This window comes from Eleginops maclovinus, chromosome 18, assembly GCF_036324505.1.
Source record: "Eleginops maclovinus isolate JMC-PN-2008 ecotype Puerto Natales chromosome 18, JC_Emac_rtc_rv5, whole genome shotgun sequence".
NCBI lineage: Eukaryota > Metazoa > Chordata > Actinopteri > Perciformes > Eleginopidae > Eleginops > Eleginops maclovinus.
Window position 1 is genome coordinate 281,417 of NC_086366.1, and position 20,208 is coordinate 301,624.

General features: G+C 42.4%; 2 protein-coding genes across 3 annotated transcripts in view; both read right to left on the minus strand.

Moving 5' to 3' along the window:
* Positions 1-1,006: 1,006 nt before the first annotated feature.
* mmp23bb (matrix metallopeptidase 23bb) lies at positions 1,007-5,369 on the minus strand. Its single transcript, XM_063906909.1, has 8 exons — positions 5,327-5,369; positions 4,381-4,469; positions 4,041-4,171; positions 3,610-3,777; positions 2,844-3,008; positions 2,631-2,741; positions 2,384-2,507; positions 1,007-2,074 (listed from the first exon to the last, which is right to left on the minus strand). The coding sequence occupies exons 1-8, from the start codon at positions 5,357-5,359 to the stop codon at positions 1,882-1,884; spliced, it is 1,014 nt and encodes a 337-aa protein (XP_063762979.1). The 5' UTR covers positions 5,360-5,369; the 3' UTR covers positions 1,007-1,881.
* A 2,670-nt stretch (positions 5,370-8,039) lies between these two features.
* The window catches only part of ap2m1b (adaptor related protein complex 2 subunit mu 1b), a 40,550-nt gene continuing 28,381 nt past the window's right edge, over positions 8,040-20,208 (minus strand). Inside the window, exons 4-11 of one of the 2 annotated variants that reach the window (XM_063906903.1) lie at positions 17,325-17,411; positions 16,950-17,087; positions 9,976-10,120; positions 9,776-9,895; positions 9,524-9,659; positions 9,293-9,390; positions 9,009-9,120; positions 8,040-8,705 (exon numbers count right to left, since the gene is read on the minus strand). In XM_063906903.1, the coding sequence (XP_063762973.1) occupies positions 8,571-8,705; positions 9,009-9,120; positions 9,293-9,390; positions 9,524-9,659; positions 9,776-9,895; positions 9,976-10,120; positions 16,950-17,087; positions 17,325-17,411 (971 nt within the window). In that variant the 3' untranslated portion in view covers positions 8,040-8,570. The remainder of the gene's footprint in view (positions 8,706-9,008; positions 9,121-9,292; positions 9,391-9,523; positions 9,660-9,775; positions 9,896-9,975; positions 10,121-16,949; positions 17,088-17,324; positions 17,412-20,208) is intronic. The other variant, XM_063906904.1, reaches the window with a different exon arrangement.

Genomic DNA, 20,208 nt, shown 5'->3' on the forward strand with positions numbered 1-20,208 from the left:
ATGTCTTTAAGAGATGTTAGCGAGGACACGATGTCTTTAAGAGATGTTAGCGAGGACACGATGTCTTTAAGAGATGTTAGCGCGGACACGATGTCTTTAAGAGATGTTAGCGAGGACACGATGTCTTTAAGAGATGTTAGCGAGGACACAATGTCTTTATTAGATGTTAGCAAGGACACGATGTCTTTAAGAGATGTTAGCGAGGACACGATGTCTCAAAGAGATGTTAGCGAGGACACGATGTCTCAACGAGATGTTAGCGAGGACACGATGTCTTTAAGAGATGTTAGCGAGGACACGATGTCTTTAAGAGATGTTAGCGAGGACACGATGTCTTTAACAGATGTTAGCGAGGACACGATGTCTTTAAGAGATGTTAGCGAGGACACGATGTCTTTAAGAGATGTTAGCGAGGACACGATGTCTCAAAGAGATGTTAGCGAGGACACGATGTCTCAACGAGATGTTAGCAAGGACACGATGTCTTTAAGAGATGTTAGCGAGGACACGATGTCTTTAAGAGATGTTAGCGAGGACACGATGTCTTTAAGAGATGTTAGCGCGGACACAATGTCTTTAAGAGATGTTAGCGAGGACACGATGTCTTTAAGAGATGTTAGCGAGGACACGATGTCTCAAAGAGATGTTAGCGAGGACACGATGTCTCAACGAGATGTTAGCGAGGACACGATGTCTTTAAGAGATGTTAGCGAGGACACGATGTCTTTAAGAGATGTTAGCGAGGACACGATGTCTTTAAGAGATGTTAGCGAGGACACGATGTCTTTAAGAGATGTTAGCGAGGACACGATGTCTTTAAGAGATGTTAGCGCGGACACGATGTCTTTAAGAGATGTTAGCGAGGACACGATGTCTTTAAGAGATGTTAGCGAGGACACGATGTCTTTATTAGATGTTAGCAAGGACACGATGTCTTTAAGAGATGTTAGCGAGGACACAATGTCTCAACGAGATGTTAGCAAGGACACAATGTCTTTAAGAGATGTTAGCGAGGACACGATGTCTCAAAGAGATGTTAGCGAGGACACGATGTCTCAACGAGATGTTAGCGAGGACACGATGTCTCAACGAGATGTTAGCGAGGACACGATGTCTCAACGAGATGTTAGCGAGGACACGATGTCTCAACGAGATGTTAGCGAGGACACGATGTCTCAACGAGATGTTAGCGAGGACACAATGTCTCAACGAGAAGTTAGCGAGGACACGATGTCTCAACGAGATGTTAGCGAGGACACGATGTCTCAACGAGATGTTAGCGAGGACACGATGTCTCAACGAGAAGTTAGCGAGGACACGATGTCTCAACGAGATGTTAGCGAGGACACAATGTCTTAACGAGATGTTAGTGAGGACACGATGTCTCAACGAGATGTTAGCGAGGACACAATGTCTTAACGAGATGTTAGTGAGGACACGATGTCTCAACGAGATGTTAGCGAGGACACAATGTCTTAACGAGAAGTTAGCGAGGACACGATGTCTCAACGAGATGTTAGCGAGGACACAATGTCTTAACGAGATGTTAGTGAGGACACGATGTCTCAGGAAGTTCAAAATGGTAAATACTAGAATAAGGACTTCCTGCTGATGATGACAGGGATGCGTCATGACAGATATGACGTCCCACAGGTGAAGGTCAGTCACAAACTGCTGAGAAGAGACGAAAGCTGACACATGACATCATACCAGGACTTTCAGAGGACCAATTAGTGGATTTATAAGTCCATCAAAATGTCTTTTCACAGAGCTGCCACCAGTTCCACCATCAGATCCCCTGGACAGGTCCAACCCGTCCAAACCCTCCTCTTGGATCAGACAGAATGTGATTGTTCTGCAGATCCAAAGTTTGTTTGGTCCTCAGCTGTTGGACGGCTGCTCAGGTTTCAGCCGGATGAACCAGGAGTTTGCTGAGATGATGTCGCCCCGCCGGTGGATCCGGCAGGTGTAGACGCCCTCGTTAAACTCGTTAGCCACGATGCGGAGATCTCGGTCCTTCATGACGATGTAGCCGGGGATGGAGGTCAGGATCTGCTCACCGTCTTTGTACCAGCTGAGAGACAGAGGGACAGAAAACAGACGTTCAGAAACCGCTCGAATACTGCGTAAACACAAGAACTCTGAGACACAACAACAACTTTAGATAATCAATTGTATTCATAAGCGCACTTTTCATTTGACTAAACAAAACTCAAAGTGCTACAGAATAAAATGGTTGAAAAAAAACAAACAAACAAATAAATATCTATATAATAAAGTAAACAACAGAATAAAAACAGTAACATTCAGGCCGGCATGGCAACCACTGCATCTTTGACACCCAGCGGGGGGCGACTCTGAAGAAGTCTTTGAGACCACCTACCTGACTTTGGGTGGGGATCGGAGATTTTTGTTGCCACAGCGGAAACCAACCACCTTCCCACGGGTAACCATCTTGATCTTCACGTTGGCGGACGGCACCGGCGTGGTAACAGCCTCCAACGGCTCTACAGACAGGTAGTGAGCAGGGTCGGACAGGAAGTGAGGAGGGTCAGACAGGAATTGAGGAGGGTTGGAGGGTCGGACAGGAAGTGAAGAGGGTCAGACAAAAAGTGGAAACAGGGTCGTACCGTAGCACAGGTCGCAGCGCTGAGCACAGTTCTTCTTCATGAATGTCCTCCGCCGCTCACAGAAACCCAGCCGGGCCCACGGGTCACAAACCCGCTTCTTATCCAAACACCCTGCAGGGAGGAGACCAGAGTGTGATGCATGATGAGGAGGAGGATGGCCTAACTCTGTGCTTCTGAGTGAGCTTTTATTCTTAAGGCAGCAGGAAGTGTTACCGTAGAGCCTCTGGATGCCCCACACGTCGTCCTGAGCTACGTTCCTCTGGCCGGTGTACGTGGCGTTCGGATGCATCAGCGCCTCCGGGTCTCTGGAGTGCCACAACCCCAGAGCATGACCGATCTCATGAGCCGCCACCTGGACCAGGTCATTCAGCCACACACCTGGAGAACAGAAAACACACCTGAGGTCACACCTGGGGGACAGAAAACACACCTGAGGTCACACCTGGGGGACAGAAAAAACACCTGGGGGACAGAAAACACACCTGAGGTCACACCTGGGGGACAGAAAAAACACCTGGGGGACAGAAAACACATCTGAGGTCACACCTGAGGGACAGAAAACACACCTGAGGTCACACCTGAAGGACCTTAAACACACCTGAGGTCACACCTGAAGGACCTTAAACACACCTGGGGGATGGAAAAGACACCTGAGGTCACACCTGAGGGACAGAAAACACACCTGAGGTCACACCTGAAGGACCTTAAACACACCTGGGGGACGGAAAAGACACCTGAGGTCACACCTGAAGGACCTTAAACACACCTGGGGGATGGAAAAGACACCTGAGGTCACACCTGAGGGACAGAAAACACACCTGAGGTCACACCTGAAGGACCTTAAACACACCTGGGGGACGGAAAAGACACCTGAGGTCACACCTGAGGGACCAAAAATACTCTTTGGGGACAGAAAACACACCTGATGCCCTACCTGGGGGACTGAAAAAACACCTGGGGAACAGAGTAGTTATAGTACCTTGTTTCCAACTGAACCTGGACTTCCCCAGGATCCAGAACTCCTGGTTGTCGAAGTGGATCTCTCCTCGGGGGGGCAGGAAGGCGTGAGCTAGTTCTCCGTTCAGACCATCGAAGCAAGGGTGGAGAGGAGCGCTCCAGCAGTCAGTGTGGTTCAGGGAGTAGAAACCTGACACACACACACACACACACACACACACACACACACACACACACACACACACACACACACACACACACACACACACACACACACACACACACACACACACACACACACACACACACACACACACACACACACACACACACACACAGCAGATGACAGCCCCTGGTTTTCTGTTTGGTTTTCTATGTTTTATTTTGAAAATCCCTCTTTATAATCATGACTCAGCAGAGTGGGCGGGGTTACGTGTGACGACAGACGCCTACCTATGGTGATGTCAGCAGAGGCGTTGACCTCTCTGAAGGTCAGCGGGGAGACATCACTCCATTTAGTGAAAGCAACGCTCAGGGCCTTCCTGGTGTCCTCAGGAGACAGAGAGGACGGGAACTGCACGATACTAAGAGACAGGTGTGAGACAGGTAAGAGACTGACAGGTGAGAGGCTGACGGGTGAGAAACAGGTGACAGACAGATGAGAGACAGAAAGATGAGACAGACAGGTGAGAGACAGACCGTCGAGAAACACATAGGCGAGAAACACACAGGGAGAGACAGATGAGAGAGAGACAGATGAGACAGACAGGAGATATACAGATGTGCATGTTACCTGTATGTGATGTTGTGGTGTGTCCACCTGTGGCCCAGAGGGTTGATGGCGTAGCGTCTGATTCTGGTTCCTCTGCTGCTGACGGCGCTCTGCAGACAGACAACACGTTCACTACAACTCCCAGAGTGCACCTGGGCAGCGGACATCCAATCACAGAACTTCAAACCCAACCAGCTAAATATACAGAGAGAAGACTTTAAATAACGTCTGAATTACGAAGCTTTTAAAATGAGCTCTGCCTCTTCTCCATGACAACGGTAGCTGAGGCTCATGGGTAATGTAGTTAAGTTTCTGAAGACTCTTTAAGAACTTCTTCTCAGTCTGAAAAGAAGTGTTTGTGCTCGTGGCAGCGTCTGATGGAAGACAGATGTGAATCTCTCGGCCACATGTGATCCTCTGCTGGAGGACTTCCTGCTCTTTGAACTCTCAGAAATACAACAAGTTAAAGCAGAGATTCCTCCTCTCACGTTAACCAGGGTGGAGATGTAAAGGCTCTGTGTTTAACTGGTGACTGTATTCATGCTGATGAAGGAAAAGAAACAAACGGGTCAATTAACACACAGTTTCTCCCTTTGCAAAAAAAGAAGCAGGATCATTTCCACATAGACTTCTATACAATCTAGTCTAGCCAAAGCATGTTAAGGCTGCAACCCTTTTTCTGAACAACAAACTCAATGAACAGTTTTTAAATGATAGACATTTCCAAAAATGATTTCTGTTCATTTCAAAGTTTTGACCAATCATTGCGCTCTGCTGAAAAGCAACAAAGCAAACATCTAAAATAATACGAAACGTTGTTGCCTGAGCTTCCTTAATGTTTAAAACCAGTTTTTCTCAAATAACAACAGGAAAACCGAACATCAAGGGTTAGCTTTTACCAAAGTTCTGAAGACGAAATGTCCTCCAGGTCTGGAGTGACCCTGTATTTGATGTAGATGAGACTGACCTGCAGCAGCAGCAGCAGGATCCGCAGCTCCATCAGGACTGTGGTTCTGGTTCTGTTGAATATAAAGACTCCAGTAACTCTGACCCCCCCCCCCCCCCCCAGACCCCCCGCCTCTCTCTCCTGGCTCTCCGGACCTCCGATCCTGGCTGCTACTGGATCCGGTCCTGCTGCCTGAGGCTCCGGATCAAGTGAGCGAAACTCCCAGAGAGAGAGAGAGAGAGAGAGAGAGAGAGAGGGAGGGAGGGGGGCAGGTCCAAGGGGGCGGGGTTAGTCAGGTGTGTGTGTGTGTGAAGTGTAACCCTTCAGCTGAAACATAACTTCTTTTAGCTCTTATTTCTATTTACATATAGTTTAGTTCAAGTTTTTAAAAATCAGATATTATTTTGAGAGTTTTACTCAGAAGAGTTTTCCTTTTTACGTGGGATTTATTATTTCACAGCTGGATTTTTGTGCAATTATAAAAGCTTAATGAATAAGTTCCATTTCTCTGGAACAAAGCGTCCCTGAGGGATCCCAGAGACTCAGATCTCTTCAGTAAAACTCTCCTCTCGTTTTCAAACAGACGTCTCTGCATTTATTTTTATCTCCATGTTTTGTCTGTGTTTGTTTGTGGCTCCAGCTGATGTTCTGTAGGACAGATGAAGCCGAGCAGATGTGACCCAACATCTGTGCAAACACTCTGCAGATCCTGTGTCCCTCTTCAGATCCCAGGTCAGATCTGCAGGACTGAAGTCCTCCTGGAGGCTGGGGTGTTGATCTCCCACAGGACGGTCCCTCTCCCTCTGCTGCTGAAGCTCGGGTGGATATTACGGCTCTGTTGTGATTGGTCAACCGCTTAGAGATGTCCCGCCCCTTAGCCTATCACACAAATTGTGTTGGAGCACTAGCCAATAGGAGTGCGAGTGTTCCAAAGTGATGTCGCTATGTTCCTGAAGTAATTAAAGGAGTCCATCGGAGGCGTGTCAGGACATCTGGAACAGACTACAGGAGAGGGAACACCACAGAAGAAGAACAGGCCCTTCTTAGTGAACTAAGCATCAGATTCTTCCTGGTCCCGCTGAGGAGCCGGTTCATCCTGGTCCCGCTGAGGAGCCGGTTCATCCTGTTCCCGCTGAGGAGCCGGTTCATCATGGTCCCGCTGAGGAGCCGGTTCATCATGGTCCCGCTGAGGAGCCGGTTCTCTGGTCCCGCTGAGGAGCCGGTTCATCCTGGTCCCGCTGAGGAGCCGGTTCATCCTGGTCCCGCTGAGGAGCCGGTTCATCCTGGTCCCGCTGAGGAGCCGGTTCATCCTGGTCCCGCTGAGGAGCCGGTTCTTCCTGTTCCCGCTGAGGAGCCGGTTCATCCTGGTCCCGCTGAGGAGCCGGTTCTTCCTGGTCCCACTGAGGAGCCGGTTCATCCTGGTCCCGCTGAGGAGCCGGTTCTTCCTGTTCCCGCTGAGGAGCCGGTTCATCCTGGTCCCGCTGAGGAGCCGGTTCTTCCTGGTCCCGCTGAGGAGCCGGTTCATCCTGGTCCCGCTGAGGAGCCGGTTCATCATGGTCCCGCTGAGGAGCCGGTTCTTCCTGGTCCCGCTGAGGAGCCGGTTCTCCCTGGTCCCGCTGAGGAGCCGGTTCATCATGGTCCCGCTGAGGAGCCGGTTCTCTACGGATTATAAACACAGACTGAAGTAATTACTCTTTGTATTTTTCAGTTAATAAAAACATTTTGATGAGAAAAACTGACTGAGCTGCTGACTCATTAACAACTAATCTGAGGACAATGCAGCCTCACACACACACACACACACACACACACACACACACACACACACACACACACACACACACACACACACACACACACACACACACACACACACACACACACACACACACACACACACACACACACACACACACACACACACACACACACACACAGTAGGTCACCTTGTCTCTCAGGATCTTTATCGCTGAATGTTAATAAACTCATTAAAGCTGAGCAGCAGCCAGAACTCCCATCATGCATTGCAGCACAACTGACCCCCGTCACCCCTCAAGTATCGATCTGAGGTCGGGGGGGGGGGCGGGCGGTGAGACACGCCTGTAATACTGACACACAACAAGATACACAACAGCGGTTTGTGGGTGAAATTTAGTTTAGCTTAGCATAAAGACTGTAAACATTTATAAATATGTAAGTATCGTTAGCATCTTTCGTTGCTTTAGCAACAGGTTGTCTCCTCTGAGAGGAGGACAATACAGGAAACAGCTAGCGTAGCATAATGACAGTTAGCAGTGAAGTCATATTCAGACGTTTCAGGCCCAGATTTCTGAGCTTTGGAAGTAAACGCTCTAAACTCTCGGGGGGGGGGTTATCAGGTAGCTGCTCCATTTCCCAGCATGCCTCAGTGTTTCTCAGAGAGACGGAGGAGGACAGCGTCAGCCAGAGCTGAAGGACGAGGATTTAATGACACCTCTGTCCATTCACCTGTCCATCACACACACACACACACACACACACACACAGCTTGTTCTCAGTTTGAAACAACTTCCTGTCTGTTTGAACAGGCCACAGGGAGTCATGGCAACCAGAAGCTACAGAAAACAGAAGCCGCTTCATCACGTGGACGAGAAACATGGTGCTTATTCTGCACGATGCTCCCCTCTGGTCCGTCTCACTGCAGTATCTCTGTCTTTAGATCAGGCTCACACAAAAACCGCACAAAAATACACAATGATTTCATATTCATGTTTATTATTATTGACACATCTGGGTAAAAAAAAGTAAAAAATAACAAAATAAAAAATGGTTTCAGACAATCACAGAGCAAAGCATGCTGGGTAACACACCACGAGCCGGGAGGATTAACTCTTCTTCTGCTGCTGTAGTTCTTGACGTCCTACATGTAGTTCTATCCATAACAACTATAATAACCCTGAAATATGAAGCGCTGTCCGCACGCGGTAAACAACACGACGATGTCACGATGATGATGTCACGATGATGAAGTCACGATGATGAAGTCATGATGATGTCACAGTGATGATGTCATGATGGTGTCACGGTAATGATGTCATGATGATGATGGCACAGCAATGATGTCATGATGACGTCATGGTGATGATATCATGATGGTGTCACGGTAATGACGTCATGATGATGTCACTGTGATGATGTCACAGCAATGATGTCATGATGACGTCATGGTGATGTTATCATGATGATGTCACGGTGATGATGTCGCGGTGATGATGTCACAGTGATGTCAGCAGCGCGTCTCGTAGATGCCGCTCTTCCCGATATATCGAACCCATTTTATGACGTCGTGGTCGTTGTAGTTCAGTTTGGGCTCGAACACCTTCAGGTAGCGCACCTTCAGACCGGAGGGGGCGAACGGCACCTGGGGGGGTTATAAGGGGGGGTTTACATTTAAATATCAGCCTCTGACAATCAATATAATGACATCAGCATCCTGATCGCAATAGGTAGCAACTGTTAGCGTGCTAACGTGTTACATAAATGGCTAACGTTAGCTTTATATCTAACACGTTACCCCGCTAATGCTAGCTACATAAATTGTTAGATATACAGTATGGCTAACGTTAACTAGCTAACATAAGCCATGTAGCTTATTAGAAATATATATCTGACGGTAGCCAGCTAGCTTGTGAGATCTCTCTGCAGGTGTGTTTGATAATGGTACCTCAAAGTTCATGGAGATGGGGGGGCGCGCCCACTTCTTCTTATCGTTGGTCGGCAGCAGCTCGATCTCTGCGCTGATCTGAGACTCCTTCATCCCTGCCATCCTCTTCACCCTGCACACACACACACACACACACACACACACACACACACACACACACACACACACACACACACACACACACACACACACACACACACACACACACACACACACACACACACACAATTAAACCCTTTCTGAAATCCACTCAGAACATCAGAGCTGATATGACTGACACTCACTTCCAGACGATGGCGTTCTCGCTGGCCTTGTACTTAGCCTTTCCCTTCATACAGATGAGCTGAACGCCACTGGTGTTCAGGGGGGTGGGGATCCTCACCTGGGGGGGGCAGGGATAAAATAAATCTGGGAAAAAGTCAGAAAGTAAATAAAAGTGTCCAATGGCAGTTTTTCAGGCAGGGTGGGGAGTGTGCGGGAGAGGGATGGCTGATTTGTGTGTGACGGTTCCTCACCTCGATCTTCTGGGCCAGCAGCGAGGCCTTGAAGTTGGACTTGATGACCACTTTGACCTCCAGCTTGGTGCGGCCCACCTCCCTCACCAGGGGGATCACCCTGAAGGGTAGGATGATGTCTTTGGTGGTGCGGTACCTGCACATACACACACACAGCTGAATCTCTGAATCCCTGTGTGTGTGTGTGTGTGTGTGTGTGTGTGTGTGTGTGTGTGTGTGTGTGTGTGTGTGTGTGTGTGTGTGACCTCTGACCTCATGAGCTCGTAGTCTCCGTCTGGAGGGATGAAGCTGATGCTGCGCTCAGAGTCAAACTTGCTGAGTCGAACACACTGATGGAAGGTGCAGTCATCGATCGCTATGGACTGCTTCCCACTGAGACACAGAGACAGCACTGTTCTTTAGACAGGAAGTGATGGGAAACAGACAGGAAGTGACCATATCAGGGCTGGTACCTCTTGGCTCCGTCCTCATTACTTCCTGCTTTGCCCTGCTTGTCGATGACGATCTTGTCGTTCATCCCAAACTTACACTCCGGCATCCCGCTGAGGTAGCTCTTCATCACCACCCGGCCGGAGACGTGAGCGCTGAGCACCTGACCTACACACACACACACACACACACACACACACACACACACACACACACACACACACACACACACACACACACACACTTGAAGTGCAGGCGCCCTCTGGGGGCTGTGTTTGGTTGCTACAATGATGTCATACTGTGCTGTGATTGGCTGATTGTAGTATTATCAGCAGTATTTGTGGAATATTATCAGGAGTATTTGGCAGTATTATCAGCAGTATTTGTGGAATATTATCAGGAGTATTTGGCAGTATTATCGGCAGTATTTGTGCAGTATTATCGGCAGTATTTGCGTAGTATTATCAGGAGTATTTGTGTAGTATTATCGGCAGTATTTGCATAGTATTATCAGCAGTATTTGTGTAATATTATCAGGAGTATTTGTGTAGTATTATCGGCAGTATTTGCGTAGTATTATCAGCAGTATTTGTGTAGTATTATCAGGAGTATTTGTGCAGTATTATCAGGAGTGTTTGTGCAGTATTATCAGGAGTATTTGTGTAGTATTATCAGGAGTATTTGTGTAGTATTATCAGGAGTATTTGTGCAGTATTATCGGCAGTATTTGTGTAGTATTATCAGCAGTATTTGTGTAGTATTATCAGAAGTATTTGTGCAGTATTATAAGGAGTATTTGTGTAGTATTATAAGGAGTATTTGTGTAGTATTATAAGGAGTATTTGTGCAGTATTATAAGGAGTATTTGTGTAGTATTATAAGGAGTGTTTGTGCAGTATTATCAGCAGTATTTGTGTAGTATTATCAGCAGTATTTGTGTAGTATTATAAGGAGTATTTGTGTAGTATTATCAGGAGTATTTGTGTAGTATTATAAGGAGTGTTTGTGCAGTATTATCAGCAGTATTTGTGTAGTATTATAAGGAGTATTTGTGTAGTATTATCAGGAGTATTTGTGCAGTATTATCGGCAGTATTTGTGTAGTATTATCAACAGTATTTGTGCAGTATTATCAACAGTATTTGTGTAGTAGTATTATCAGCAGTATTTGTGTAGTATTATAAAGAGTATTTGTGCAGTATTATAAGGAGTATTTGTGTAGTATTATAAGGAGTATTTGTGTAGTATTATAAGGAGTATTTGTGCAGTATTATCAGCAGTATTTGTGTAGTATTATAAGGAGTATTTGTGTAGTATTATCAGGAGTATTTGTGCAGTATTATCGGCAGTATTTGTGTAGTATTATAAGGAGTATTTGTGTAGTATTATCAGGAGTATTTGTGTAGTATTATAAGGAGTATTTGTGCAGTATTATAAGGAGTATTTGTGTAGTATTATCAGCAGTATTTGTGCAGTATTATAAGGAGTATTTGTGCAGTATTATAAGGAGTATTTGTGTAGTATTATCAGCAGTATTTGTGCAGTATTATAAGGAGTATTTGTGTAGTATTATAAGGAGTATTTGTGTAGTATTATAAGGAGTATTTTGTGCAGTATTATCAGGAGTATTTGTGCAGTATTATCAGCAGTTTTTGTGTAGTATTATAAGGAGTATTTGTGTAGTATTATCAGGAGTAATTGTGTAGTATTATCAGGAGTATTTGTGTAGTATTATAAGGAGTATTTGTGTAGTATTATAAGGAGTATTTGTGTAGTATTATAAGGAGTATTTGTGCAGTATTATCAGCAGTATTTGTGCAGTATTATAAGGAGTATTTGTGCAGTATTATAAAGAGTATTTGTGCAGTATTATCAGCAGTATTTGTGCAGTATTATCAGCAGTATTTGTGCAGTATTATAAGGAGTATTTGTGCAGTATTATAAAGAGTATTTGTGCAGTATTATCAGCAGTATTTGTGCAGTATTATCAGCAGTATTTGTGCAGTATTATAAGGAGTATTTGTGTAGTATTATAAGGAGTATTTGTGTAGTATTATCAGGAGTAATTGTGTAGTATTATCAGAAGTATTTGTGTAGTATTATAAGGAGTATTTGTGCAGTATTATCAGCAGTATTTGTGTAGTATTATCAGCAGTATTTGTGTAGTATTATAAGGAGTATTTGTGTAGTATTATCAGGAGTATTTTGTGCAGTATTATCAGCAGTATTTGTGTAGTATTATCAGCAGTATTTGTGTAGTATTATAAGGAGTATTTGTGTAGTATTATCAGGAGTATTTGTGCAGTATTATCAGCAGTATTTCTGTAGTATTATCAGCAGTATTGGTAGTATTATCAGGAGTATTTGTGTAGTATTATCAGGAGTATTTGTGTAGTATTATAAGGAGTATTTGTGCAGTATTATCAGCAGTATTTCTGTAGTATTATCGGCAGTATTTGTGTAGTATTATCAGGAGTATTTGTGTAGTATTATAAGGAGTATTTGTGTAGTATTATCAGCAGTATTTGTGTAGTATTATAAGGAGTATTTGTGTAGTATTATAAGGAGTATTTGTGCAGTATTATCAGCAGTATTTGTGTAGTATTATCGGGAGTATTTGTGTAGTATTATCAGCAGTATTTGTGTAGTATTATCAGAAGTATTTGTGTAGTATTATAAGGAGTATTTGTGTAGTATTATAAGGAGTATTTGTGTAGGAGTATTTGTGTAGTATTATCAGCAGTATTTGTGTAATATTATAAGGAGTATTTGTGTAGTATTATCAGGAGTATTTGTGTAGTATTATCAGGAGTATTTGTGCAGTATTATAAGGAGTATTTGTGTAGGAGTATTTGTGTAGTATTATCAGGAGTATTTGTGTAGTATTATCAGGAGTATTTGTGTAGGAGTATTTGTGTAGTATTATCAGGAGTATTTGTGTAGTATTATAAGGAGTATTTGTGTAGTATTATCAGGAGTATTTGTGTAGGAGTATTTGTGTAGTATTATAAGGAGTATTTGTTGTAGTATTATAAGGAGTATTTGTGCAGTATTATAAGGGAGTATTTGTGTAGTATTATAAGGAGTATTTGTGTAGTATTATAAAGAGTATTTGTGTAGTATTATAAGGAGTATTTGTGTAGTATTATCAGGAGTATTTGTGTAGTATTATAAGGAGTATTTGTGTAGTATTATCAGGAGTATTTGTGTAGGAGTATTTGTGTAGTATTATCAGGAGTATTTGTGTAGGAGTGTTTGTGTAGTATTATCAGGAGTATTTGTGTAGTATTATAAGGAGTATTTGTGCAGTATTATAAGGAGTATTTGTGTGTAGTATTATAAGGAGTATTTGTGTAGTATTATAAGGAGTATTTGTGTAGTATTATAAAGAGTATTTGTGTAGTATTATCAGGAGTATTTGTGTAGTATTATAAGGAGTATTTGTGTAGTATTATAAGAGTATTTGTGTAGTATTATAAGGAGTATTTGTGTAGTATTATAAGGAGTATTTGTGCAGTATATAGGCAGTATTTGTGTAGTATTATAAGGAGTATTTGTGCAGTATTATCTGAAGTATTTGTGCAGTATTATCTGAAGTATTTGTGTAGTATTATAAGGAGTATTTGTGCAGTATTATAGGCAGTATTTGTGTAGTATTATAAGGAGTATTTGTGTAGTATTATCTGAAGTATTTGTGCAGTATTATCTGAAGTATTTGTGTAGTATTATAAGGAGTATTTGTGTAGTATTATAAGGAGTATTTGTGTAGTATTATCAGGAGTATTTGTGCAGTATTATAAGAAGTATTTGTGCAGTATTATAAGGAGTATTTGTGTAGTATTATCAGCAGTATTTGTGCAGTATTATAAGAAGTATTTGTGCAGTATTATAAGGAGTATTTGTGTAGTATTATCAGGAGTATTTGTGTAGTATTATAAGGAGTATTTGTGTAGTATTATAAAGAGTATTTGTGTAGTATTATCAGGAGTATTTGTGTAGTATTATAAGGAGTATTTGTGCAGTATTATAGGAGTATTTGTGTAGTATTATCAGGAGTATTTGTGTAGTATTATAAGGAGTATTTGTGTAGTATTATAAGGAGTATTTGTGTAGTATTATAGGCAGTATTTGTGTAGTATTATCTGAAGTATTTGTGCAGTATTATCTGAAGTATTTGTGTAGTATTATAAGGAGTATTTGTGTAGTATTATCAGGAGTATTTGTGCAATATTATAAGGAGTATTTGTGCAGTATTATAAGGAGTATTTGTGTAGTATTATAAGGAGTATTTGTGTAGTATTATAAAGAGTATTTGTGTAGTATTATAAGGAGTATTTGTGTAGTATTATCAGGAGTATTTGTGTAGTATTATAAGGAGTATTTGTGTAGTATTATCAGGAGTATTTGTGTAGAGTATTTGTGTAGTATTATCAGGAGTATTTGTGTAGGAGTGTTTGTGTAGTATTATCAGGAGTATTTGTGTAGTATTATCAGGAGTATTTGTGTAGGAGTATTTGTGTAGTATTATCAGGAGTATTTGTGTAGAGTATTTGTGTAGTATTATCAGGAGTATTTGTGTAGTATTATAAGGAGTATTTGTGCAGTATTATAAGGAGTATTTGTGTAGTATTATAAGGAGTATTTGTGTAGTATTATAAGGAGTATTTGTGTAGTATTATAAAGAGTATTTGTGTAGTATTATAAGGAGTATTTGTGTAGTATTATAAGGAGTATTTGTGTAGTATTATCAGCAGTATTTGTGTAGTATTATAAGGAGTATTTGTGTAGTATTATAAAGAGTATTTGTGTAGTATTATCAGCAGTATTTGTGTAGTATTATAAGGAGTATTTGTGTAGTATTATAAGAGTATTTGTGTAGTATTATAAGGAGTATTTGTGTAGTATTATAAAGAGTATTTGTGTAGTATTATAAGGAGTATTTGTGTAGTATTATAAGGAGTATTTGTGTAGTATTATCAGCAGTATTTGTGTAGTATTATAAGGAGTATTTGTGTAGTATTATAAAGAGTATTTGTGTAGTATTATCAGCAGTATTTGTGTAGTATTATAAGGAGTATTTGTGTAGTATATAAAGAGTATTTGTGCAGTATTATAAGGAGTATTTGTGTAGTATTATAAGGAGTATTTGTGCAGTATTATAGGCAGTATTTGTGTAGTATTATCTGAAGTATTTGTGCAGTATTATCTGAAGTATTTGTGTAGTATTATAAGGAGTATTTGTGTAGTATTATCAGGAGTATTTGTGCAGTATTATAAGAAGTATTTGTGCAGTATTATAAGGAGTATTTGTGTAGTATTATCAGCAGTATTTGTGCAGTATTATAAGAAGTATTGTGCAGTATTATAAGGAGTATTTGTGTAGTATTATCAGGAGTATTTGTGTAGTATTATAAGGAGTATTTGTGTAGTATTATAAGAGTATTTGTGTAGTATTATCAGGAGTATTTGTGTAGTATTATCAGGAGTATTTGTGTAGTATTATAAGGAGTATTTGTGCAGTATTATAAGGAGTATTTGTGCAGTATTATCAGGAGTATTTGTGTAGTATTATAAGGAGTATTTGTGTAGTATTATAAGGAGTATTTGTGTAGTATTATCAGGAGTATTTGTGTAGTATTATAAGGAGTATTTGTGTAGTATTATAAGGAGTATTTGTGTAGTATTATAGGCAGTATTTGTGTAGTATTATCTGAAGTATTTGTGCAGTATTATCTGAAGTATTTGTGTAGTATTATAAGGAGTATTTGTGTAGTATTATCAGGAGTATTTGTGCAATATTATAAGGAGTATTTGTGCAGTATTATAAGGAGTATTTGTGCAGTATTATAAGGAGTATTTGTGCAGTATTATAGGCAGTATTTGTGTAGTATTATCTGAAGTATTTGTGCAGTATTATCTGAAGTATTTGTGTAGTATTATAAGGAGTATTTGTGTAGTATTATAAGGAGTATTTGTGTAGTATTATCAGGAGTATTTGTGCAATATTATAAGGAGTATTTGTGTAGTATTATCAGGAGTATTTGTGTAGTATTATCAGGAGTATTTGTGCAGTATTATAAGAAGTATTTGTGCAGTATTATAAGGAGTATTTGTGTAGTATTATAAGGAGTATTTGTGTAGTATTATCAGCAGTATTTGTGTAGTATTATCAGCAGTATTTGTGCAGTATTATCAGAAGTATTTGTGTAGTATTATCAGAAGTATTTGTGTAGTATTATCAGCAGTATTTGTGCAGTATTATCAGCAGTATTTGTGTAGTATTATAAGGAGTATTTGTGTAGTATTATCAGCAGTATTTGTGCAGTATTATAAGGAGTATTTGTGTAGTATTATAAGGAGTATTTGTGTAGTATTATCAGGAGTATTTGTGCAGTATTATAAGGAGTATTTGTGCAGTATTATCAGCAGTATTTGTGTAGTATTATAAGGAGTATTTGTGTAGTATTATCAGCAGTATTTGTGCAGTATTATCAGCAGTATTTGTGTAGTATTATCAGCAGTATTTGTGCAGTATTATCAGCAGTATTTGTGTAGTATTATAAGGAGTATTTGTGTAGTATTATCAGCAGTATTTGTGCAGTATTATCAGCAGTATTTGTGCAGTATTATCAGAAGTATTTGTGTAGTATTATAAGGAGTATTTGTGCAGTATTATCAGCAGTATTTGTGTAGTATTATCAACAGTATTTGTGCAGTATTATCAGCAGTATTTGTGTAGTATTATAAGGAGTATTTGTGTAGTATTATCAGCAGTATTTGTGTAGTATTATCAGCAGTATTTGTGCAGTATTATAAGGAGTATTTGTGCAGTATTATCAGCAGTATTTGTGCAGTATTATCAGCAGTATTTGTGTAGTATTATAAGGAGTATTTGTGTAGTATTATCAGCAGTATTTGTGCAGTATTATCAGCAGTATTTGTGTAGTATTATAAGGAGTATTTGTGTAGTATTATCAGCAGTATTTGTGTAGTATTACCCTGCGGGGACATGAGCAGGTTGACGCTCTCCAGCACATCCAGAAACAGCTCGTTCCTCCGGTACTTGATACCCTCCCTCCTCCAGCCGATCTGCCCAGTGACCTGGCTGGTGATCTGAGACTGCTCCTCCTTACTCTGTTCACACACACACACACACACACACACACACACAGTGCATGAGTGTGTGTGTGTGTGTGTGTGTGTGTGTGTGTGTGTGTGTGTGTGTGTGTGTGTGTGTGTGTGTGTGTGTCAGTGTGTGAGTGTGTGTACTCACATGGTGCTGCAGGAGGTAAACAGACAGGAAACAGGATCATGCTTCATGTTTTCTACTTGGACTTTTATTTGATGTATTGACTAAGTTTCTCCTGAAGGAGGTACCTGACTCTTGATGCCCTGCTGGGTGATGAAAGTCTTCAGAGCGCCCGTCTCCGAGTTCTGAGGGTAACCAAAGTCCAGGATTTCTGCAGAGACACACACACACACACACACACACACACACACACACACACACACACACACACACACACACACACACACACACACACACACACACACACCGTTACACACACAGACATACAGACGCACGCACGCACACCGTCACACACACACACACACACACACCCTCGGAGGCATCCCCGTCAGCGCTGTACTTTCTTTAGGTTTAGATTTTGTCATTCAGTGCTTACAAAAATCAAAACCTAAAAAAACAACAGAGGAGACGACTTCCTGTTGGTGTTTGCACCTCCTGTTTTCACTTCCTGTTTACAAGTAATTTAAAAAATACATAAACTCCTGTTTCTGCCTCTACGGTATATCTTAAATGAAATAATATCTATAGACCTATCCTCATACGACAATTCACCATGACGTCACAACATTACACGTTCTTCCGGGTGGCAAAAGCCGACGAGTTCTCCGACGGCACCATATCACTAAACAAATGAAGATGCTGCGTGAGGTAAATTGCTTGGAAGTGAGACCCACCGTCGGCCGTAGCTTAATCTACATCTCAACAGGTAAGTTGATTCAAAAACAGACGTGGTGGAAATTCAGACATGATCATTTAGGGACTGATTAACGAACTGATCGTTTTCTGTGGCTCGGATCGGATGGATGGCACAGACGTGCGCTTTTGACGGTTAAATGGATAGCGCGCTGTAGCCTAGCGCTACTCAGCTAGGCATTCACTCAAACTAAACTCGCGGTGATGATACAACGTGGTACAAACATCAGTCATCCATCAGCAGAAGCCTACAACTTTGATTTTCTTTACCTATTTCTTCCATTGTCATTAGATCAGTAGCCTGCATGGCACTAGAAGTTCGGACTCTTCCTTGTATAATACTTTTACTTCAGGCAGTGAACTTCAGGTCTGCAAGAGACCTGAAGTTCACTAATAAGTTTGAATTTCCCCAGCTGAAGATAATTAAGCTCTGCTATGATTTTGTAGATGGACAGTTCGGAGAATATACATGAAGCAGAGTTGAAGAGCAAGCAGGGTTTGCAGCAGAAAGGTAAATGCTGGATGAATCATATCATTTAGAGGATCATTAAGATTTCCTCTTAGCAGTTTTAATATTTGGTTGTATTCTTCCAGTCACTCTGCAATTTCACAGAACCACTTTTTTGACAGTGAGCACTAGGGACCTGACAGAGCCAAGCAGAGTAGAGAAGTGACTGCAAGGAGAGGGAGCCCCAAGACAGGCAGGAGCATCCAGTCCAGACAGAAAGAAGGCAGGAGCTTTCAGAGGCAGACTGAGGGAGAGACTGAAAGAAGGTAGGAGCTTTCAGAGGCAGACTGAGGGAGAGACAGAAAGAAGGTAGGAGCTTTCAGAGGCAGACTGAGGGAGAGACAGAAAGAAGGCAGGAGCTTTCAGAGGCAGACTGAGGGAGAGACAGAAAGAAGGCAGGAGCTTTCAGAGGCAGACTGAGGGAGAGACAGAAAGAAGGCAGGAGCTTTCAGAGGCAGACTGAGGGAGAGACTGAAAGAAGGCAGGAGCTTTCAGAGGCAGACTGAGGGAGAGACTGAAAGAAGGCAGGAGCTTTCAGAGGCAGACTGAGGGAGAGACAGAAAGAAGGCAGGAGCTTTCAGAGGCAGACTGAGGCAGAGACAGAAAGAAGGCAGGAGCTTTCAGAGGCAGACTGAGGGAGAGACAGAAAGAAGGCAGGAGCTTTCAGAGGCAGACTGAGGGAGAGACTGAAAGAAGGCAGGAGCTTTCAGAGGCAGACTGAGGGAGAGACAGAAAGAAGGCAGGAGCTTTCAGAGGCAGACTGATGGAGAGACAGAAAGAAGGCAGGAGCTTTCAGAGGCAGACTGAGGGAGAGACAGAAAGAAGGCAGGAGCTTTCAGAGGCAGACTGAGGGAGAGACAGAAAGAAGGCAGGAGCTTTCAGAGGCAGACTGAGGGAGAGACTGAAAGAAGGCAGGAGCTTTCAGAGGCAGACTGAGGCAGAGACAGAAAGAAGGCAGGAGCTTTCAGAGGCAGACTGAGGGAGAGACTGAAAGAAGGTAGGAGCTTTCAGAGGCAGACTGAGGGAGAGACTGAAAGAAGGCAGGAGCTTTCAGAGGCAGACTGAGGGAGAGACTGAAAGAAGGCAGGAGCTTTCAGAGGCAGACTGAGGGAGAGACAGAAAGAAGGTAGGAGCTTTCAGAGGCAGACTGAAGGAGAGACAGAAAGAAGGCAGGAGCTTTCAGAGGCAGACTGAGGGAGAGACTGAAAGAAGGTAGGAGCTTTCAGAGGCAGACTGAGGGAGAGACAGAAAGAAGGCAGGAGCTTTCAGAGGCAGACTGAGGGAGAGACAGAAAGAAGGCAGGAGCTTTCAGAGGCAGACTGAGGGAGAGACAGAAAGAAGGCAGGAGCTTTCAGAGGCAGACTGATGGAGAGACTGAAAGAAGGCAGGAGCTTTCAGAGGCAGACTGATGGAGAGACTGAAAGAAGGCAGGAGCTTTCAGAGGCAGACTGATGGAGAGACAGAAAGAAGGCAGGAGCTTTCAGAGGCAGACTGAGGGAGAGACTGAAAGAAGGCAGGAGCTTTCAGAGGCAGACTGATGGAGAGACTGAAAGAAGGCAGGAGCTTTCAGAGGCAGACTGATGGAGAGACAGAAAGAAGGCAGGAGCTTTCAGAGGCAGACTGATGGAGAGACTGAAAGAAGGCAGGAGCTTTCAGAGGCAGACTGATGGAGAGACAGAAAGAAGGCAGGAGCTTTCAGAGGCAGACTGATGGAGAGACTGAAAGAAGGCAGGAGCTTTCAGAAGCA